The 21,851-nt window shown below is 43.7% G+C and overlaps 1 protein-coding gene across 1 annotated transcript in view; it reads left to right on the top strand.

The window, feature by feature from the left end:
• LOC137537964 (receptor-type tyrosine-protein phosphatase beta-like) overlaps positions 1–21,851 on the top strand; it is a 421,053-nt gene that overhangs the window by 91,356 nt on the left and 307,846 nt on the right. The window contains exons 14-16 of the mRNA XM_068259888.1: positions 4,748–5,026; positions 13,122–13,394; positions 18,131–18,403. Coding sequence (XP_068115989.1) covers positions 4,748–5,026; positions 13,122–13,394; positions 18,131–18,403 — 825 coding nt within the window. The remainder of the gene's footprint in view (positions 1–4,747; positions 5,027–13,121; positions 13,395–18,130; positions 18,404–21,851) is intronic.

Below are 21,851 nucleotides of genomic sequence, written 5' to 3'. Positions count from 1 at the left end.
CACTCACTGCCTAAAGGGGCTCCCTGTCACTCACTCACTACCTAAAGGGGCTCCCTGTCACTCACTCACTACCTAAAGGGGCTCCCTGGCACTCACTACCTAAAGGGGCTCCCTGGCACTCACTCACTACCTAAAGGGGCTCCCTAGCACTCACTCACTACCTAAAGGGGCTCCCAGGCACTCACTCACTGCCTAAAGGGGCTCCCTGGCACTCACTCACTACCTAAAGGGGCTCCCTGACACTCACTCACTACCTAAAGGGGCTCCCTGGCACTCACTCACTATCTAAAGGGGCTCCCTGGCACTCACTCACTGCCTAAAGGGGCTCCCTGTCACTCACTCACTACCTAAAGGGGCTCCCTGTCACTCACTCACTACCTAAAGGGGCTCCCTGGCACTCACTGCCTAAAGGGGCTCCCTGGCACTCACTGCCTAAAGGGGCTCCCTGGCACTCACTGCCTAAAGGGGCTCCCTGGCACTCACTGCCTAAAGGGGCTCCCTGGTACTCACTGCCTAAAGGGGCTCCCTGTCACTCACTCACTACCTAATGGGGCTCCCTGTCACTCACTCACTACCCAAAGGGACTCCCTGTCACTCACTCACTACCTAAAGGGGCTCCCTGTCACTCACTATCGGGGTCCCTGTCACTCACTACCTAACTGGAGGCGCCTGTCATTCACTAGCTAACCTGGGGGTCCCTGTCACTCACTACCTAACTTGGGTGGCTACCATATTAAGGGGGCATTCTGCCTATTTATGTGAAATGCTGTCTATTTATGTGCCTCATGACTGCTGAATTTGTCTTGTTGGGAGCCTTATGATTTGTTGGGGGCCTCTAGATTGCTGAATTTGTCTTGTTGGGGGCCTCATGATTTGTTGGAGGCCTGATGATTGCTGCATTTGTCTTGTTAGGGGCCTCATGATTTGTTGGAGGCCTCATGATTGCTGAATTTGTCTTGTTGGGGGCCTCATGATTTGTTGGAGGCCTCATGATTGCTGAATTTGTCTTGTTGGGGGCCTCATGATTTGTTGGGGGCCTCATGATTACTGAATTTGTCATGTTGGGGTCCTCACAATTGCTGAATTTGTCATGTCGGGGGCCTCACGATTGCTGAATTTGTCATGTCGGGGGCCTCACGATTGCTGAATTTGTCATGTTGGGGGCCTCACGATTGCTGAATTTGTCTTGTCGGTGGCCTCATGATTGCTGAATTTGTCTTGTTGGGGGTCACATGATTGCTAACTGCGAGACTATGGGAAAAGCCGAATCCTTATCATATGAGACAATAGCATTAAACCTACTTTTTTAGCTTTTTTAAACAGAAAATAAAACTGGGAGGTTCTAAAAAAATTGAATACATTTTTCAGGAGTAGGATGGATGAAATTGTTTATCTTCACAGTTTATTTTCAACTTGGATTTTCCATAATGTTCATGTATGAGTTAAAACGTTTGTACAGTATTTAGTTGAAATTGCTGTTGCCACTTTGCGATAGATAAGTGACTTTTGGGTTGCAGTTTGGGCACTCGGCCTGCAAAAGGTTCGCCACCACTGTCATAATCTAATGTCCCACCATTGCTAGGTTCATGTAAATTTGCCTCCACCCGTTACCACACCTATATTCTGGTCCATGGCCCACCCATTTTTCGGTGTGGCGCGATAAGCACGCCGCACAACGTGATCCTCATATTTTTGGCACGCTAGCTGCAGTGTGCTGAATTCTGCTGCCTACAGTATGTACAGTATACGCTGTTCTCTAGTGCCTGCACTGTGTGCTGATTTACCTCCAGTGTGTACAGTGTAAGGTGTTACTCTGTGCCTTTACTGATTGTAAACCAGCTGTATTGTATGCTGATACTTTCAGTATGTACAGTATTAGCTGTAAAGCCTGGTACACACATACAATTTTGATTAGACAATTTTAGCTCTGTTCATAAAATTCATTGTCTGTTGGCCCACTTACTGCATGGGGGTGGTAAAATTGGGGGTCAGTGATTGACCAATCAAAATTGTATGTGCGTATACATCTTTGATCTATGCCTATACTAATTGTAAATTATCTAAATAAAGGACAAGGGGCTCCATCCAATATTTCGATGGGCAGGCCCGTTATCTGTAGCTTACACCGCTGCTAAGTTCATGTACATTTGGCCCCACCCATGGTCACGCCCACTCACCTCATGGCCACGCCCATTTTTTGCCGCCGCATATACCTCCCCACCTGGTGCCCACAGGTGCCCCCGATCTCCAAGGACCCTAGAAACGCCCCTGCCACAAAGCTAACCTTTTGAGACATTGTCTCTTTATTAAGGAGAATAGCTGAAATTCGCGATCTAAAATCCATAAAGTATAAACCTAATTGAGTAAAATTTGTGTATACAGAGGTGCCAATCCTAGATAAATACCAGCTTAAAAGATACCCGTGGCGAGAGGGAAATGAAGGCTGCCATATTTATTTCCTTATAAACCATGCCAGTTCTTGGGCATCCTGCTGATCTCCTGACGTAAGTAGTGTCTGATTCAAAACCCTGAAACAATCATGCAGTTAATCCAGTAAAACTTGAGTCAGCTGAGTCAGAGCTGTATGCTTGTTCAGGGTCCATGGCTAAAAGTATTTGAAATACAGGATCAGGAGGACTGCCAGGCAACTTGTATTGTTTAAAGGGAAATACATATGGCAGCCTCCATATTACTCTCACCTTGGGTTCCCTTTAAAAATGGGGGAGGTACCGGCGGACTTACCTCCCCACAGATGACAGAACAATATTGTTTCATAAAGGAAATGTAACATTTATTTCTTACTCCAAAACAATCTGCAACGCTTTTCACGGGTCAATCGCCGCTTCCTCAAGCGAGGTACAAAAAGCAGCAACTAAAATTATAAAACATACAAAAGAATATATTAAACTAAAAGTGCTAGTAAGAAAGACATATACAGTAAACTTGTATGTTATAATCTTAAAACAATTATGACTTTAAAGGACAACCATGGTGACATGTGACAGGATGAGATAGACATGTGTATGTATAAACTAGGCTGTGGTCCCTTTTTTTCTTCTTCTCTGTCTGAAAGAGTTAAAAATCAGGTATGCAAGTGACCGTTTCTGTCTGGGTCAGACTATAGCATAACCCTCACCGATTAGTAGTAATTACAGACATAAAATACTTTCCTGATTTGAGCTCTGGCATACTTCAATGAGTCCAGTTGTGCAAACCTGCTATTGTATGTATGCAGGGTGGGATTCTGTATCCTTAGTCCTTGAGGTATAAGTTTTTCCTTTTTGCATGTAGTCAAGAAGATGTCGCTGTCCAACTGGACAGCGACATCTTCTTCTTGACTACATGAAAAAAGGAAAAACTTATACCTCAAGGACTAAGGATACAGAATCCCACCCTGCATACATACAATAGCAGGTTTGCAGAAGAAATCTGCAGGAGGAGCTCGGAGAGAATACGGAATTACCTTATAAGAGTCATACTTCAATGACGGTGTCATTGAGCAAAGACAATGAAACAGTAAAAACATAAAAACTAGATATACTGTAAATATAAAATAAAACTGTGGGATATCTAAAAAAGTCATTTTTAGGATAGGGAGGATGGATACAATTGTTTTTCTCATTACTATTTTTTCACCTCGGATGTCCTTTAAGCATCCCCATTCAAACTCTGTTATAGCACAAATAGATGTATCAAGGTTACAACCTATCATCAGCAGCAGGTTTCTGAGTGGATTCACCCTAGGTATTACTGGTTATTACTTTTGTCTCTTAACCTATATAGTTAAAAGCTAAAAGCAAACCCCAAAACGCAAAGCTAGGGGTGAGGCACACAATGAATAAAACCAGTGAAATATATCCTGTTTTGGTGGACTGGTGTTAGCTTTAAAGGGACACTTAAGTCAAACAAAAAAAATGAGTTTTACTCACCTGGGGCTTCCAATAGCCCCTTGCAGCTGTCCGGTTCCCTCGCCATCTCCCTCCGATCCTCCTGGCCCCGCCGGCAGCCACTTCCTGTTTCGGTGACAGGAGCAGACAGGCTGGGGACGCGAGTGATTCTTCGCGTTCCTGGCCACAAAAGCGCCATCTATGCTGCTATAGCATAGATCATATACCATATAGCAGCATAGAGGGTGCTAATGTGTCTGGGAACGCGAAGAATCACTCGCGTCCCCAGCCTGTCAGCTCCTGTCACCGAAACAGGAAGTGGCTGCCGGCGGGGCCAGGAGGATCGGAGGGAGACGGCAAGGGCACCGGACATCTGCAGGGGGCTATTGGAAGCCCTAGGTGAGTAAAACTCATTTTTTTTGTTTGACTTAAGTGTCCCTTTAAGAATTAAAAACAAGTGAAACGGCACCTCTGCAGGTAATCAGCTTCTGCTGAGTTACCGGTAAATGCAGAGAGAGCAGTGGGGTGGTTGAAGGTTGTGGTTCTGTAACGCAGGGAGCCAAGCATCTTACCTGGGTGTGTGCCAGGATGTATATAATCGCCTTTGTAGTGTGCGGGCACCTCTTGTGAAAATAAATAGACTGTGGGGGCAGCCAAGGGTGGGTTGCAGTGGGTAGAAGCGAACATGTTTGGGTGGAAGTGAGGATAGCGGGCGGGTGAATGGGAGGAGCGTATGTCATGACCGTTTTTATATGTGGTGTGAAATCAACCTAATTCAGATCATATCCAATATATGAAAGCAATAAAGCATTTATTTTAGGCTTACTAAATTGTCTGTATTCCCTCTGTGTGCTTCACAGTCCCCACTCCTCCCGGAAACATCAATGTTACCAGCATTACGACCAACAGCATCGCCTTGTCCTGGGGAGAGCCAGCAAATATGGCCGGTGTGACAAAGTCCTATAATGTTACTTACTGGAGTCCATCATCTCCATCTGCCATTGCTGGGAGCACTACAAGTACCACAACGACTGTCACCCTGCAGAACCTGACGTCTGGCACTAATTACACCATCTCAGTGGTGACAGTGGGGGTCGGGGGGTATCAGAGCACAGCTGTCACCGGATGGAGGGTCACAAGTAAGTGGGGGATTCTGTCTCATGGCATTCTGTTTTCGGAATCACGGCTAAATTTCCCTTTCCTCTTCACTTTTTCTCATTTCTGCAGCCAGTTTGCAAACTTCTCCTCACAAACATTGTTGTTCGAACCCAGTAAAACTGTCTGAGCAATAATTCTGCAAACTGGTAAAAAAATGTGATAAATAGAAATTTGTAATAGCATTTATACCCGTCATATTTGCAGGCCGTGTTTTTGTAACCAAGGTTTATATTTGATTCAGTCATTTTCCTAATAGAGATGGCCCGAACGGTTCGCCGGCGAACTTCCGGTGGTTCGCGATCACGGAGAACCGCAAACTTTCCTGGAATTCGGTTCGCCCCATAATGTACTATTAGGGTCAACTTTGACCCTCTACATCACAGTCAGCAGGCACATTGTAGCCAATCAGGCTACACTCCCTCCTGGAGCCACTCCCCCCCTTATAAAAGGCAGGCACCACCGGCCATTCTACTCGTGTGCCTCCAGTAAATAGGGAAGGGACAGCTGCATCAGACTCATAGGGAAAGATTAGTTAGGCTCTTGTAGGCTTCTTAGCTTGCTCCTTGCGGATTCTTATTGCTAAAATAGTGCCCCACAACAGCTCTTTTGAGAGCTAATCTTGTTTGTGTGATCTATTTTTTTTTTCTGTGTGTCCCACTGACACTTGTGTTGCATAGACACCCTTGATAATTCATACTGTGTGTGCCACTGCCAGGCCCAGCACATTCAGTGACTACATGTGTGTGCGACAGGTGCACATTACTCATCACTGCATATACCTACCTACCTGTTGTTCACTGTGCACCCACCCACCTACCTACCTGAGCGCACGCAGTGTCACTGTGCCTGTCCGCTACCTGTCTGTGTGTGACAGGTGCACATTGTAATACCCAGTACTGCATATACCTACCTACCTACCTACATGAGTTGAACGCACGCAGTGTCACTGTGACTGTCCGCTACCTGTCTGTGTGTGACAGGTGCACATTGTAATACCCAGTACTGCATATACCTACCTACCTACCTGTTGTTCACAGTGCACCTACCTACCTACCTACGTGAGTTGAGCGCACGCAGTGTCACTGTGCCTTTCCGCTACTGGTCTGTGTGTGACAGGTGCACATTGTAATACCCAATACTGCATATACCTACCTACCTGTTGTTCACAGTGCACCCACCTACCTACGTGAGTTGAGCGTACGCAGTGTCATTGTGCCTGTCCACTACCTGTCTGTGTGTGACAGGTGCACATTGTAATACCCAGCACTGCATATACCTACCTACCTGTTGTTCACAGTGCACCCACCTACCTACGTGAGCGCACACAGTGTCATTGTGCCTGTCCGTTACCTGTCTGTCTGTGACAGGGGCACATTGTAATACCCATCACTGCATATACCTACCTGTTGTGTTCAGTGCACCCACCTCATCACTGGATATACCTACCTGTTGTGTTCAGTGCACCCACCTACCTACGTGAGCGCACGCAGTGTGATATACCACTCCGTGCATACCTGTTAACTGCACCTGTGTGACTGCACATTGTATTAGTCAAGTCAGTGCATACCTTTCACTTCATTCCCCCCCCCCCCCCCCCCCCCCCGATATGGACACAACGGACAAAGCAGTCAGAGGTAGAGGCAGACCCAGAGAAAGGCCACCCGGCAGGTCTGTGCGAGGTCGTGTTGATGTGATTTCGTGTGGCCCTCGACCAAAGTACAGTGCTCAGAAGAAGGCACGTCCCATCAACTCCCAAGATTGTCAGGACGTGGTTGACTATTTAACACAGAACACCTCATCTTCCGCATCCGCCAGCGCTACTACAACACCACATCCGTATCATTTGACACTTCGCAGGAGTTAATTGGTGGGGAATTAACTGATTCACAGCCATTATTGTTACAACCAGATCAAAGCGCTAAGCAAGTTACACCACCTCATATGTCTGAGTTAGGCGGCGACACTATGGACGTAACGTGTGAAGATGATGAAGTACCTGCTGTTGGTGCAGTTTTGGAGGTGTCTGAGGCAAGCGAAGCTGGGCAGGATGATTATGATGATGACAATGATATGGATCCCACGTATGTTCCCATTAGAGGAGATGAACAGGGGGACAGTTCAGATGGGGAGTAAGAGAGGAGTAGGAGGAGATGAGTTGCTGAAAGAAGCAGGGGGAGTTCGTCATCAGAAAACAGCTGGTGACAGTGTCCGGCGCCATGTATCGCCACCTATGTACAGCCAGCCAACATGCCCTTCAACATCAGCTGCTGAGGCCACCATAGTGCCATCACCCCAGGGGGGCTCAGCGGTTTTGAAATTTTGTAATGTGTGTGCCTCAGATCGGAGCAATGCCATCTGTTGGCTCTGCCTCCAAAAATGGAGCTGTGGAAAGGCCAACACTCACGTAGGGACAAGTGCCTTACTTACGAAGGCACCTGGAGAAAAGGCACAAACTGCAATGGGAAGAGCACCTGAACAAAAGCAGCACACAAAAGAAAAGCCACCCTCCTTCTCCTCCTCTTCCTTCAGGTACAGCATCTTCAGCCACTTTCTCCCTTGCACCTTCACAACCACCCTCCTCCACTCCGCCTTTGCCCTTGAGCAGTTCCTGCTCCCCTGCCCACAGCAGCCATGTGTCCATAAAGGAAATCTTTGAGCGGAATAAGCACATTTCTGCCAGTCATCCCCTTGCCCGGCGTCTGACAGCTGACGTGGCGGAACTGTTAGCTCGCCAGCTGTTACTCTACAAGCTGGTGGACTCTGAGGCCTTCGGTAAATTTGTGGTCATTGGGACACCGCAGTGCAAGATACCAGGCCGCAATTATTTCTCTAAAAAGGCGATGCCCAAACTGTACCGTGAAGTTGAGAGGCAAGTGGTGTCATCTCTGGCACACAGCGTTGGGTCAAGGGTCCATCTGACCACGGATGCCTGGTCTGCCAAGCACGGTCAGGGCAGGTACATAACTTACACAGCCCATTGAGTCAACCTGGTGACTGCTGGCAAGCAGGGAGCACGTGGCTGTGCAGCGGTCCAACTTGTGACACCTCCACGGCTTGCAGGCAGGCCTCCTGCCACCTCCTCTCCTCCTGCTACAGCCTCTTCGCTATCGTCGTCCTCCTCTTTGGCTGAGTGGCAGTTCAACTCTACTGGTGCTGCGATCTCCTCTAAAGCTACACAGCCCCAGCTCCCCAGGGCCTATGCTGCATGCCAGGTACGACGGTGTCACGCCATGTCTTGCCTCAAAGTGGAGAGTCACACTGGAGAAGCTCTCCTGGCTGCTCTTAACAAACAGGTGGATCAGTGGCTGACCCCACACCAGCTGGAGATCGGCAACGTGGTGTGTGACAACAGCAGCTTTCCGCTTTGAATTTGGGAAAGCTGACACATGTACCGTGCGTGGAATCTAGTCATTCAAAGATTTCTGTCAAAGTACCCAGGCTTATAGGACGTCCTGAAGCAGGGCAGGAAGTTGTGTGGGCATTTCAGGCGGTCTTACACGGCCATGGCACGCTTTGCGGACATTCAGCGGAGAACCAAGTTGCTGGTGAGATGCTTGATATGTGATAGCCCGACTCACTGGAATTCGACCCTGCTCATGTTCTCTCGCTTGCTAGAACAGGAGTAAGCCGTCACCCAGTACCTCTACAATTTCAGTAGAAGGAAAATCTGGGGAGATGGGGATGTTCTGGCCCAACAACTGGACACTGATGCAAAATGCATGCAGACTCATGCGGCCGTTTGAGGAGGTGACCAACCTGGTGAGTCGCAGTGAAGGCACCATCAGCGACTTGATCCCGTACGTTTTCTTCCTGGAGCGTGCCCTGCGTAGAGTGGTGGATCATGCTGTGGAGGAGCGTGAAGAGGAACAGTTACGGCAGGAACAGTTGTGGGAGCAATTTACATCACAATCAGATGTTTCCTCAACACCTGTGGCAGCACAGAGGGGGGAGAAGGATAAAAAGTCGTGTAGGGAAGAGGAGTCAGACTCGGATGATGAGGAAGGTGTTTCTTTGGAGGAGGACGAGGAGGCGGCAGCAGAAGAACAACAACCGCAGCAGGCGTCGCAGGGGGCTTGTGCTGATGTTACCGTGGTATTGTTCGTGGCTGGGGGGAGGAGGAGGACTTACCTGACATCACTGAGGAAGAGCAAGAGGAGATGGATAGTACGTCTGCATCCAACTTTGTGCAGATGTCATCTTTCATGCTGTCCAGCCTGTTGAGGGACCCTCTTACAAAAAACTCAAGGGTAAAGGACTGAGCTGTACTAGGTTACTAGGTGGCCACGCTACTAGACCCTCGGTATAGGCACAAAGTGGCGGACATGTTACCAAACTCACCAGAAGGCAGAAATGATGCAGCACATGCAGAACAAGCTGTCAACTATGCTTTACAATGCGTTTAAGGGTGATGTCACAGCACAACGCAATAAAGGTACCACTGCCAGTAATCCTCCTCCCATGTCCACGCAGGCAAGGACAGGACGCTCCAGCGATATCATGGTGATGTCGGACATGTGGACATTCTTTAGTCCAACGCCTCGACTTAGTGTTTCCGGATCTACCCTCCACCAACGCCTGGACTGGCAGGTAGCCGACTACCTGGCCTTAATGGCTCATACACACGGGGTACGGCCGTCGCCGCAACCACGTGGCACGCGCGTGTTGCGGCGACAGGTCGCCCGTGTGTATGACGAGCGCGCCCCGAACCGTCGCTACTCAGAGCTGTCGCCAGGTGATTGACTTGTTCAATCGCCGGCAACAGCTGTCGCCGCAACTTCGCCGCAACTGTCGCTAGTCCGCCGTGTGTATGCGGACTAGTGACAGCAACTCCATACACAATGTATGGAGCTTCCGGCAGGGGGGAGGAACCTTCGGCGACAGCTTCCGCCGTGTCTCTGCCTTTGGGCAGAGACGTGTAGACAGCTGTCGCACGGGCGGAGCTGTCGCCGGGCTCGCGCGCACATCCCCTATGCGCTAGCGAATAGCCACTTTTGTTCCCCATGTGTATGTAGCTTAAGTGTGAATGTAGACACTCTGAGCGGCGATGAACCCTTGGACTACTGGGTGTGCAGGCTTGACCTGTGGCCAGAGCTGTCCCAGTTTGCCATCCAACTTCTGTCTTGCCCTGCCTCAAGTGTCCTGTCAGAAAGGACCATCAGCGCAGCTGGAGGCATTGTCACTGAGAAGAGAAGTCGCCTAAGTCACAAAAGTGTTAAGTACCTCACCTATATCAAAATGAATGAGGCATGGATCCCTGAGGGCTACTGCCCGCCCGAAGACTAAGTCAGTCCCCACACACAGCATCTCTGCCTGCACACCGTGTGACTGGCTGCCTGTCCCAAGACTAAGTCGCTCCCCACACAGCACCTCTGTCCGCAGGCCGCTTGACTGCCTTCTCTGCCACCGCCAACAGGGTCCAGGACTCCAGGTGGATGAATTTTTTAGTCTGCTGCTAGCTGCGGCCGATATAGTATTTTTTCTGGTGCATGTACATGCCTGCCTAATTTTTCTGGCTGCACTGCGGCTGCAACAACAAAACAAAAGGCATGTACATGTGCCCATTCACCTTCGGGATCATTACCTTGCCGCGGTAAAGGGGCTTGTTTATCACAATGAAGCAATGACCGCTGGCTATATGAGTGTCTCGGGGGGTGGCACACCAAGATGATAAGGTTGTTGCTTCATTGTGGACAGACCAAATTTGATCAGCTGGACAGTCACTGTTGTTCTATCATTGAGCTACCACAGCCCGGCGATCATATGGGCTTGAAAACCACTACGGCCTGCACTCTCTCTATGGTGCACACCAGTCCAGCACGGCCGTCACTATACAAACAGCTGTTTGCGGTGCGTTACACAGTGAGTTTGGTGTGTCAGTGTGAAGCAGAACTCTAATTACACTCCCTAATTGATGTATACCCTTGCAAGATGTTTTAAAGCACTTTAGGCCTGCAATTTAGCATTCAATGTGATTTCTGCCCTTAAAATGCTGCTGTGCGTCCAATCCAGATTTTTCCCCGGGACTTTTGGCGTCTATCCCACTCCGCCATGCCCCCCTCCAGGTGTTAGACCCCTTGAAACATCTTTTCCATCACTTTTGTGGCCAGCATAAATGTTTCTAGTTTTCAAAGTTCGCCTCCCCATTGAAGTCTATTGCTGTTCGTGAAATTTTGCGTGAACCGAACTTTCGCGGGAGGTTCGCGAACCTAAAATTGGAGGTTCTGGACATCTCTATTTCCTAATTCCCCAGGTAACTCTAAATACCTTGGTTTGAAAGTGTATACGGTCACTTTTTGGAATTTCCCTTAATCTCTCGTCCTGATTGACTGAAATTCCCGTGTGTCAATAATTGTTTTATATTTATATTATGTTTTATATTTGAGTCCTATGGGAGAAAAGCGCTATAGAAATGTTATTGTATTGTATTGTATTGTATATTGAATACCTGACATTTAAATAAGCCATAAGAAATTGAAATAATAAAAAATATATACATTTAATTAAAAAAAAAAATGTATAAATAATAAAAATAAATAAATAAACCTGGCAGCAGCGATCAGATTCTACCAACTGCAAGCTCTGTTGGTGGCAAGAAAAGGGAGGGGGGGAATTCATTTGTGTGCTCAGTTTGTATGGCTCTGCAGCGAGCTTTTAAAGCTGCATAGCACTGAATTGTAAAAAAAAAAATAGCCTGGTCACTAGGGGGGTGTAATAAATAAGTATTAAAAATATTAATTTTATAAAGTTCATGAAATCCACCAGGTGGCATCATTGTCCTAAATATAAGACAATAGGAAAACCCTTGTTATGATTATTGTTTACATTCCAGAATGCCTGAAGAACATCTACTGTATAACCAAAACATCAAACTTCTCTAATATAGGATTGTTAATATAGGATGGTTCTTCCAGCTGAATCAAGGACCTTTACTTGCAGAATACAGTTATAATGTGTGTGTGCATATATATATATATATATATATATAATAATAGGTAACTGTCAGGCGGGCGTGTGAGCGAGCGGCCGGGTGTTCGGCGGGTGAGCGCGGGGGTGTGCACGCAGTGCAGGCGGCGGCGAAAAACACAGACCCTAGAGCCCTGGTCTGCTAGTGTGTATATATGTATATATATATATATAAGAATTATTAACTGATTATTAACCTAATTTAAAAATCATTATTTTTCTGTTTATTTTATAAGGAGCTATTGATCTTTGTACCTCTTTGCAATGTAAAATGGTATGGGCAGCACGGTGGCGTAGAGGTTAGCTCTCTCGCCTTGCAGCGCTGGGTTTCTGGTTCGAATCCCAGCCAGGGCACTATCTACAAAGAGTTTGTATGATCTCTCCGTGTCTGCGTGGGTATCCTCCGGGCACTCCGGTTTCTTCCCACATTCCAAAAACATACGGATAAGTTAATTGGCTTCCCTCTAAATTGGCCCTAGACTACAGTACTTACACTACATAATATAGACATATGGCAATGGTAGGGATTAGATTGTGAGCTCCTTTCAGGGACAGTTAGTGACAAGATATATATATATACACTGTACAGCGCTGCGTAATATGTCGGCGCTATATAAATACTAAAAATAATAATAAACAATAATATCAGCGCTTCTTAAGACAACGGTACTAAACTTGTTTATGCTTTCATGTTTTAGCTTTCTCCGGCAGGGAAATTTTATCTGCTCGCTGGCTGCAGGACCTTGTAACTAAAGTAGGCAATCTTGTAAATGTTCTTCAGTCTCAAATGAACATTTTCATTAGTTAAAAAGTCACAGAGTAATACTTAAAGAATTACCCTGACTTCTGAGTTTACACTGAAGTTTTGCATAGCACTTTTAAAAATAAGTATAAACTAAAACCTATACATATGGCAGCTTTTCCTGCATGAACAAACCACAAGTATTCTGACAGACATGTCCATCTATCCGCTTGTCTCTGTTGTGAATCGCGGTCTGTCTTTATGGGACATGTAAAGTCAGCCTAATTCAGGTCATATCCAATGTATAAAAGCCATACAGAATGTGTTTTAGCCTTAATAAACTGTCTGTATTCCCTCTGTGTGTTTCACAGTCCCCACTCCACCCGGAAACATCAATTTTACCAGCATTACGACCAACAGCATCACCTTGTCCTGGGGAGAGCCAGCAAATATGGCCGGTGTGACAAAGTCCTATAATGTCACTTACTGGAATTCCTCCTCTTCCACCACTTGGACTGTGACCAGCAACACAACCACTGTCACCCTTCTGAACCTGACGTCTGGGACTAATTACACCATCTCAGTGGTGACAGTGGTGGTCGGGGGGTATCAGAGCACAGCTGTAAATGGATCAGTGGTCACAAGTAAGTGGGTGTTTCTGTCTTATGGCATTCTGTGTTCAGAACCACGGCTATATCTGCCTTTCCTCTTCACTTTTCCTCGTTTCTTTAACCAGTTTGCAAACTTCTCACAAACATTGTTGTATGAATCCATCAAAACTGTCTGAGCAATAATTCTGCAAACAATTAAAAAATGTGATTAATAGAAATTGTAAATTGCATTTATACCCATCACTTTTGCAGACTGTGTTTTCTAAGCAAGGTTTATATTTGTTTCTGCAATTTTCCTGATTTCCCAGGTAAAAATCTGTTAAAGTTTGGATCAATTTATCCAGTATTTTGCTAGATGGGGTAACTCGGGTAATTTTCTTAAGGATGTCTGTTCATAGTGTTACAAAAAGGGTTTAAAGAAGCAGATGGTCCCCCCTCCCCTAGGCTTTTCTGTTTTAGTAGTAAATTAGTACCCATTGGGCCGGTGCACTTCCACAGCTAAGTCTTAAAGTGGATCTGAGGTGAACTTTTACTCATTGCATAATTGTGTTCCTTTCCTATTGTTTATAGGGCATTCCTCAAGCCAAATACTTTTTTGTTTTTGTTTTAAAGAGAATCTGTATTGTTAAAATCGCACAAAAGTAAACATACCAGTGCGTTAGGGGACATCTCCTATTACCCCCTGTCACAATTTCGCCGCTCCTCGCCGCATTAAAAGTGGTTAAAAACAGTTTTAAAAAGTTTGTTTGTAAACAAACAAAATGGCCACCAAAACAGGAAGTAGGTTGATGTACAGTATGTCCACACATAGAAAATACATTCATACACAAGCAGACTGTATACATCCTTCCTTTTGTATCTCAAGAGATCATTATACACAGGCAGTGTGCATAGAGGGGCCAGGAGGGGGGAGATGCATCACAGAACCACAACACTGAAGAACTTGGCAGCCTTCCAGACACAGGCTGACAAGTCTGACAAGAGAGAGATAAGTTGATTTATTACAGAGATGGTGATAGTAGAACGTGCTGCAGTAAGCCAGAACACATTAGAATAGCTTTTGGAACTTGTAGGATGATAAAAAACAGGATGCAATTTTTGTTACGGAGTCTCTTTAATACTCTAATTCCCTATAAACTAAATAAGCCACACCCACAGGTTTTCAGAGAGCCTTGGCAGTAGCAAGGGCTCATGGGAGCTCAGTCTGGGCAGGAGGAGGAGGAGGTGTTACTAGCCATTGATTTCAGAGGCAGAAGGGAGGGGGGAGAAGGGGAGATTCTTTTTTTTTCACAGGCTTAGTGATCAAGATACAGATAAGCCTGCCTCTGTGTAATGTTTACAAACAACATGGCTGCTGTCATTGTATCACAGGAAGAAATAATTATTTTCTATTAAAGCTGTTTGCAGCTAGATTTGCTGTGTAAACTATCTAAACTTTAGATAAGATATATAGACAAGTTACTTGTTATAGTTAGTTTTTCATCTCGGATCCACTTTAATGTGGATATATGTGAGTAGTGAGAATGTTAGTTACACATATAAGAAGATATGACCAGTGTAACACTAAGAATGGGGGCACAATATTATTAGATTCATATTTGCAATATATGAATAATGTACCGTAAGTTGTATGCAAATGTATAAATAGTGCAAGTAATATGCAAACATGTTTTTGCTTTATTACACTAATTGTTTGTTAATTTAGCACTAAGATTGAGACCCATTCCTCTTTCTTTCTTTTGTTTAAATTAGACTAGCCGATGTCTCGGGGTGGCTCAGGCATTCATTTGGCTGGTATTGGCTCCGCCCACCTTTTATAACCTTAACACACAATTACTCAATTACTCAATGACCAAGTTTGTGAGCTTTACGGTCTATGGCATCAATAATTTGCATTGAAATGAAACAAATCTGATTGGCTGTTTGTGGCTCTACCCATTTTTCTGAATTTGAACCCGTCACCCAATGACCAACTGTACCAGGTTTGAGGCTTGTGCCATTAACAGTGCAAGAATGGCAGCAATTAATTATTCCCCTTGAAAGGCAATAGGTGAATTTTGATTGGCTTTTGTAGGCTCCACCCATTTTCTGAATATTAATCCCAGTCACCCAGTGACCAACTGTGCAAAGTTTGAGAACCCTGGCATTAACAGTGTAAGAATGGCTGCAGTTTACATTTTCCCAGTGAATTTTTTTTGTCTCCGCCCACTTTTTGGTTATGGGGATAAAAAGTATCCTATATGTTATTCCAAGTAGTACTATGTGTGTTCCAAATTTCATTCAAATCCGTTCAGCCATTGTTGCGTGATCGAGTAACAAACATCGAAACATCTAAAAATCCGAACCTTCCTATGTATAATATTAGTAGGATTTAAAGGTGGCAGTGTTTACCATTAAAATTGACTTTCCCTCTTGACCTGTCTATGGCCTCGATTCATCAAGACTTATCGAATTGGTTAATAACAGTTTGGTAAAATACCGAATTTGTTAAGTTGATTTCAGGATTCATCAAATTTATCTACAGCGGTAATCATTCGTTAGTGATGCGTTAAAATGGAAGAAAGTGCAATTCATGAAAATGAAAGTGGGCGTGGTTTAGCGTTACATTTAGGATTAGTTATCTCCTTCACTGCTCTGTTGTTATTCCTGTCAGATCATTGCTGACAGAGAAGATGGAGCCATTTGAAGTCGTTATGTATCAATTTGCAAGAGAATAGATTTATTTGCTATACCAGGACATCGTCATTTCTCTTGAATCATCTTGTAAGAGAACACAGGCAGTGCCAGGGTTAACTAAATTTGCTAGCTGCACTATATTTTTATAGAAAAGGCTCCTATCAAGCCGCAGCTGGCGAAATTGTGGGATTGTCCCAAGCCACTTCCAGAATCCTGGTCCAGGTGTTAAGCCCTATTCAGAATGTTGCTACGTGGTGTTCAAAGGACTGCCTTTACCCACAAATCCATTGGAATCTTATGGCCTTGTGTTAAATTACCGCTGTAAAATAGAAATATCGACACGTTGCCGAATTGTTACTGATATTTTATTGAATTCACACAGAATCCGGAAAAACCTTGATAAATACAACTAGAAATCGATAAACTTCGAATTCGGTAATTTAACAAACTGAAAAAAGTTATCTCAAAGACAATGATGAATCGAGGCCTATATGCCCAATCCCAGCTATCTGGCACATCCATTATATCCACAAGATTTGATGTTCTGTGTGTCCGAGTAGATTGGGAGGCATGAAAAGAGCTGGCCAGTAGGGGGCATTTAATATAGACTACAAGGAAGGGAAAGCCATATGGGTGGATGACCTATAGAGGGAAGAGGCACACTGTGAATGGAGGAGGGATGTGGAGTGAGGGAGGGATATTAGTGACCTGGGGTTGGGATGTACATATTGTTAATTATTAACTTACAAGGAGGAGGGTGGGTGGATGTATTGCATCCCTATGGAAGTTACTGATGGGAATTGATCAGTGTGTGATGTGTAATACACTGCCGGAACTATCAGCACCATATAACTGTGCAATAATAATAATAATAATAATCCATGTAGCATGTATGGTCACAGCGGATCTATACATTGTACACAGACACGATCCACTGACATGTGCATCTATCTGCTTGTCTCTGTAGTGAGTAGCGGTTTGTCTTTATGTGACGTGTGAAGCCAGCAGATCATATCCAATGTATGCAGATCATATCCAATGTATGCAGATCATATGCAATGTATGCAGATCATATCCAATGTATGAAAGCCATACAGAGTGTGTTATAGCCTTAACCTATTTTGGTTCCTGGACGTAGAAACTACGTCCAGGAACCATGCGTGCTACCGCGCGCTCCCGCGGCCGATCGCACGCGTGCACGCGCACTCCCGCCCGCGGATTCGGTAGCCAAGGAATCAATGTATCGGGCTATGGTGCCCGATCACTGATTCCTCTCCCCCGCTGAAAAAGCGACAGCTTCTCTCGGAAGCTGTGCTTTTTCTGGCCGTTCCCTTCCCGATGAGTCACTCTAAGCATGTGTTACGCTTAGAGTGACGTCATGTAAACAAACTCATGGCCGCCATCTTGTGACCAAAAAGTAAAACTACAACTAAAATTAAAAAAAAATTAAAAATAACACACAATTACATTATAAAACTATACTTTACATCCCACCCTCCCAAAAATACTCAAATAAAATGTTTAATATAAAAAAACAAAAAACATTACAATAAAAAAAAAAAAACATGTAAATATTTACCTAAGGGTCTAAACTTTTTAAATATCAATGTAAAGATGAAATATTTCTATATTTTTTTTTTTATTTTAAACTTGTAAATAGTGATTGATGCAAAACGGAAAAAATGCACCTTTATTTCCAAATTAAATATTGTCGTCATACATTGTGATAGGGACATAATTGTAACGGTGTAATAACCGGGACATATGGGCAAATACAATACGTGAGTTTTAATTATGGAGGCATGTATTATTTTAAAACTATAATGGCTGAAAACTGAGAAATAATGATTTTTTTCCGTTTTTTTCTTATTCTTCCTGTTAAAATGCATTTACAGTAAAGTGGCTCTTAGCAAAATGTACCCCCCAAAGAAAGCCTAATTGGTGGCGGAAAAAACAAGATATAGATCAGTTCATTGTGATAAGTAGTGATAAAGTTATAGGCTAATGAATGGGAGGTGAACATTTCTCAAGTGAAAACAACGGAACCTGAATGGGTTAATAAACTGTCTGTATTCCCTCTGTGTGTTTCACAGTCCCCACTCCACCCGGAAACATCAGCATTACCAGCACTACGACCAACAGTATCGCCTTGTCCTGGGGAGAGCCAGCAAATATGGTCGGTGTGACAAAGTCCTATAATGTCACTTACTGGAATTCCTCCTCTTTCAGCACTTGGACTGTGACCAGCAGCACAACCACTGTCACCCTTCAGAGCCTGACGTCTGGCACTAATTACACCATCTCAGTGGTGACAGTGGTGGTCGGGGGGTATCAGAGCACAGCTGTCACCAGATGGGCGGTCACAAGTAAGTGGGTGATTCTGTCTCATGGTATTCTGTGTTCAGAATCACAGTTATATCTCCCTTTCCTCTTCATTGTCCTCGTTTCTTCAGCCAGTTTGCACACGTCTCCTCACAAACATTGCTGTATAAATGCAGAAAAGCTGTCCGAGCAATAATTCTGTAAACAGGTGAAAAATGTGATAGATAAACATATTAAATAGCATTTATACCCATTATTTTTGCAAACCATGCTTTTCTATCCACAGTTTATATTTGAATCAGCCATTTTCCTGATTTCTCTGGAAAAATGTGGTTTATGTTTGGATTAGTTTATATTTTAGTGCATCCGGTATTCTGTTGGATGGGGTTACTGGTCATTTTCTTATTAAAGAGAAACTTCGGCCAAGAATTGAACTTTATCCCAATCAGTAGCTGATACCCCATTTTACATGAAAAATCTATTCCTTTTCACAAACAGACCATCAGGGGGCGCTGTATGGCTGATATTGTGGTAAACCCCTCCCACAAAGAAATTCTGAACACATACTCTTGGCAGTTTCCTGTCTGTGAACCTTGCTGCATTGTGGGAAATAGCTGTTTACAGCTGTTTCCAACTGCCAAAAAAACATGCAGCATCTACATCATATGCCAACAGTAAAAATGTCACCATGTAATAAATGTCAGAATGTAAATCAGGGATTTAAAAGATTTTACAATGGGCAAACACTGACTAAATCATTTATACATAATTATTGTAAAAATGAAGCACTTTTTTATTACATTATTTTCACCAGAGTTCCTCTTTAAGCTTTTCTGTGAATAGGTGAAGTTTTTAGAAGCAGATGGTTCCCCCTCTACTTGCAAGGTAGCCCTCCTAATGTTGGAAGATGCTTGGATACTCCCAATCATGAATTCGAGTGATCACGAATTTGACTCCGCCCAATTACAAATTGACTCATGATCACGATCACAAATAGAAACAGATATCCGACTTAAGTGCGGTTTTGAGTCGAATAACTGCATGTTTTCATGAATCACGAGTCATGATTCGTGATTAAAAACCTGCAGAGTTTAACGGTTAATAGCAAAGCTCCTTTACATGCTAGAAACAGGAAATTTGCCAGATATGTTAAGAAGAACAGTGGAAACAAGACGAAAAGACCTTATAGTTTTTGAGAAAATCGATTTTAAAGTTTCAAAGGAAAAAAGTATACATTTAAATGCGGTGAAATATTATAATATATAATATATTAAATGTATAGTTTTTTTCCTTTGAAACTTTAAAATCGATTTTCTCAAAAACCTATTTTTTAAAAAGACCTATAATATCTTTTTGAAAAAATGTTTTTTTTCAAAAAGACTATTAAATGTATAGTTTTTTTCCTTTGAAACTTTAAAATCGATTTTCTCAAAAACCTATTTTTTAAAAAGACCTATAATGTCTTTTTGAAAAAAATGTTTTCCTTTTGTTCCCACTGTTCTTCTTAAAGAGAATCTGTATTGTTAAAATCGCACAAAAGTAAACATACCAGTGCGTTAGGAGACATCTCCTATTCCCCTATGTTACAATTTCACCGCTCCCCGCCGCATTAAAAGTGGTTAAAAACATTTTTTTAAAGTTTGTTTATAAACAAACAAAATGGCCACCAAAACAGGAAGTAGGTTGATGTACAGTATTTCCACACCTAGAAAATACATCCATACACAATCAGGCTGTATACAGCCTTCCTTTTGAATCTCAAGAGATCATTTGTGTGTTTCTATCCCCCTGCAGCTATCTTCCACTGAAGTGTCAGGCTGTTTCTTCCTGCAGAGTGCAGACAGCTCTGCCTGTATGTAATTCCTCAGTATGTGAAAGCCCAGCCAGCTCAGAGGATGATTTATCCAGCTTGTAAAAGATAATAGAGCAGAGAGAAGCTGCCCTAATTTAAATAACACACAGGCAGTGTGCAGAGAGGGGCCTGGAGGGGGGAGATGCATCACAGAACCACAACACTGAAGAACTTGGCAGCCTTCCAGACACAGGGTGACAAGTCCGACCGGGGAAAGATGAGCTGATTTATTACAGAGATGGTGATGGTAGAAAGTGCTGCAGTAAGCCAGAGCACATTAGGAAAGGTTTTAGAACTTGTAGAATGGTAGAAAACAGGATGAAATTTTTGTTACGGAGTCTCTTTAACATATCTAGCAAATTTGGTGTTTTGAGCATGTAAGAGGGCTTTGCTATTAACCATTTAAGTTGGCACGCTTTTAATCACGAATCATGACTAGGGATCAGATCACAAGTAACTCGTAATCACGAGTCGGGTAACGATTGCAATCACGAGTGCATTCATGATGAGAGCCGATCACTAAGACTCGTGGTCAATCATGAGTTACTGCTGATCATGAGCTCATGATGAGCACCACTACTGTCTAAGCTTTTTTGTTTTAGTAGAAAATTAGTGCACCTTGGGTCAATGCATTTCCACATGCTAAACTTTAATATGTATATCTTTGACTAGTGAATTTGGTAGTTACACATATAAGATATGACCAGTGTAACACTCGGCCCGTTCTCACCACATGCAAATTTGTCTGTATTATCCCACTATCACAAATGGCTGCTATGTTATGACACAATGTATTTCAATGGGGCTATTTCCACTGCATCCAGAATTCCAATGCAAAAAAAAAATGTGGATATTTCAGTGTAAGAACATGATAACATGTAGTACATTTCATATTTGTTTGATTTTAAGAGATAATGTACTGCTGATCGTTACGAAAAATATACCAATGCATTGCTGGCATTGAGCCACAAAACCCTGGTTATGAAGTAGGGTAATAATTTGTGCTAGGGCTCTGCTGTTTGGTCTCAGATCAACCAGAAAGATGTACGAATCATGAGTGTATGGTCATATTTTATGGGCGAGTAGTGAGGCCAAGATATGACATATTCAGAAAATCTATAAACAAATTTCCTCCCAAAATGCCCTGAAAGGCAGGGACAGGTCACCATGGAGCGGAGGGGGGCAAGATTATTAATCCCGCCTCCAAGTGGATTCTTCAAGACAACATAGTCCCATGGAGACAACTGTTACATGGACTTTCGCTAAAGGATTTTGTATCTGTATTCCACAATGAGCTTGACTCAGACATCTGCTAACTCAGTATTTTTATTCCTTTATTTCCTCCTTTTTATTTTTAAACTGTTTGCTACATGTTAAAACTTTGTTACCTATAACTCTTTTTTTCTGTAAGTAATGATTTATTCTTTTTTTTTTTAAGAAATGGCAAAAAGTCTTTATTTGTCTTGTTTTTAGTATTGCAGAACAAACCTTGCTTCCTGAACAATAATAATAATAATAATAGGGATAGGAGATTATTGCAGAGAGTGACTGGTGGTGCCGTAGTATGGTTGCCTCGGCTCTTGGCTTTTCGGACCCCCACCCCCGTCTTTACACTCATAATCAGCTAATTATGATTACGC

Source organism: Hyperolius riggenbachi, chromosome 11 (assembly GCF_040937935.1).
Source record: "Hyperolius riggenbachi isolate aHypRig1 chromosome 11, aHypRig1.pri, whole genome shotgun sequence".
NCBI lineage: Eukaryota > Metazoa > Chordata > Amphibia > Anura > Hyperoliidae > Hyperolius > Hyperolius riggenbachi.
Note: the sequence above shows the minus strand (reverse complement) of the source record. Positions and strands in the feature narration are given on the sequence as shown.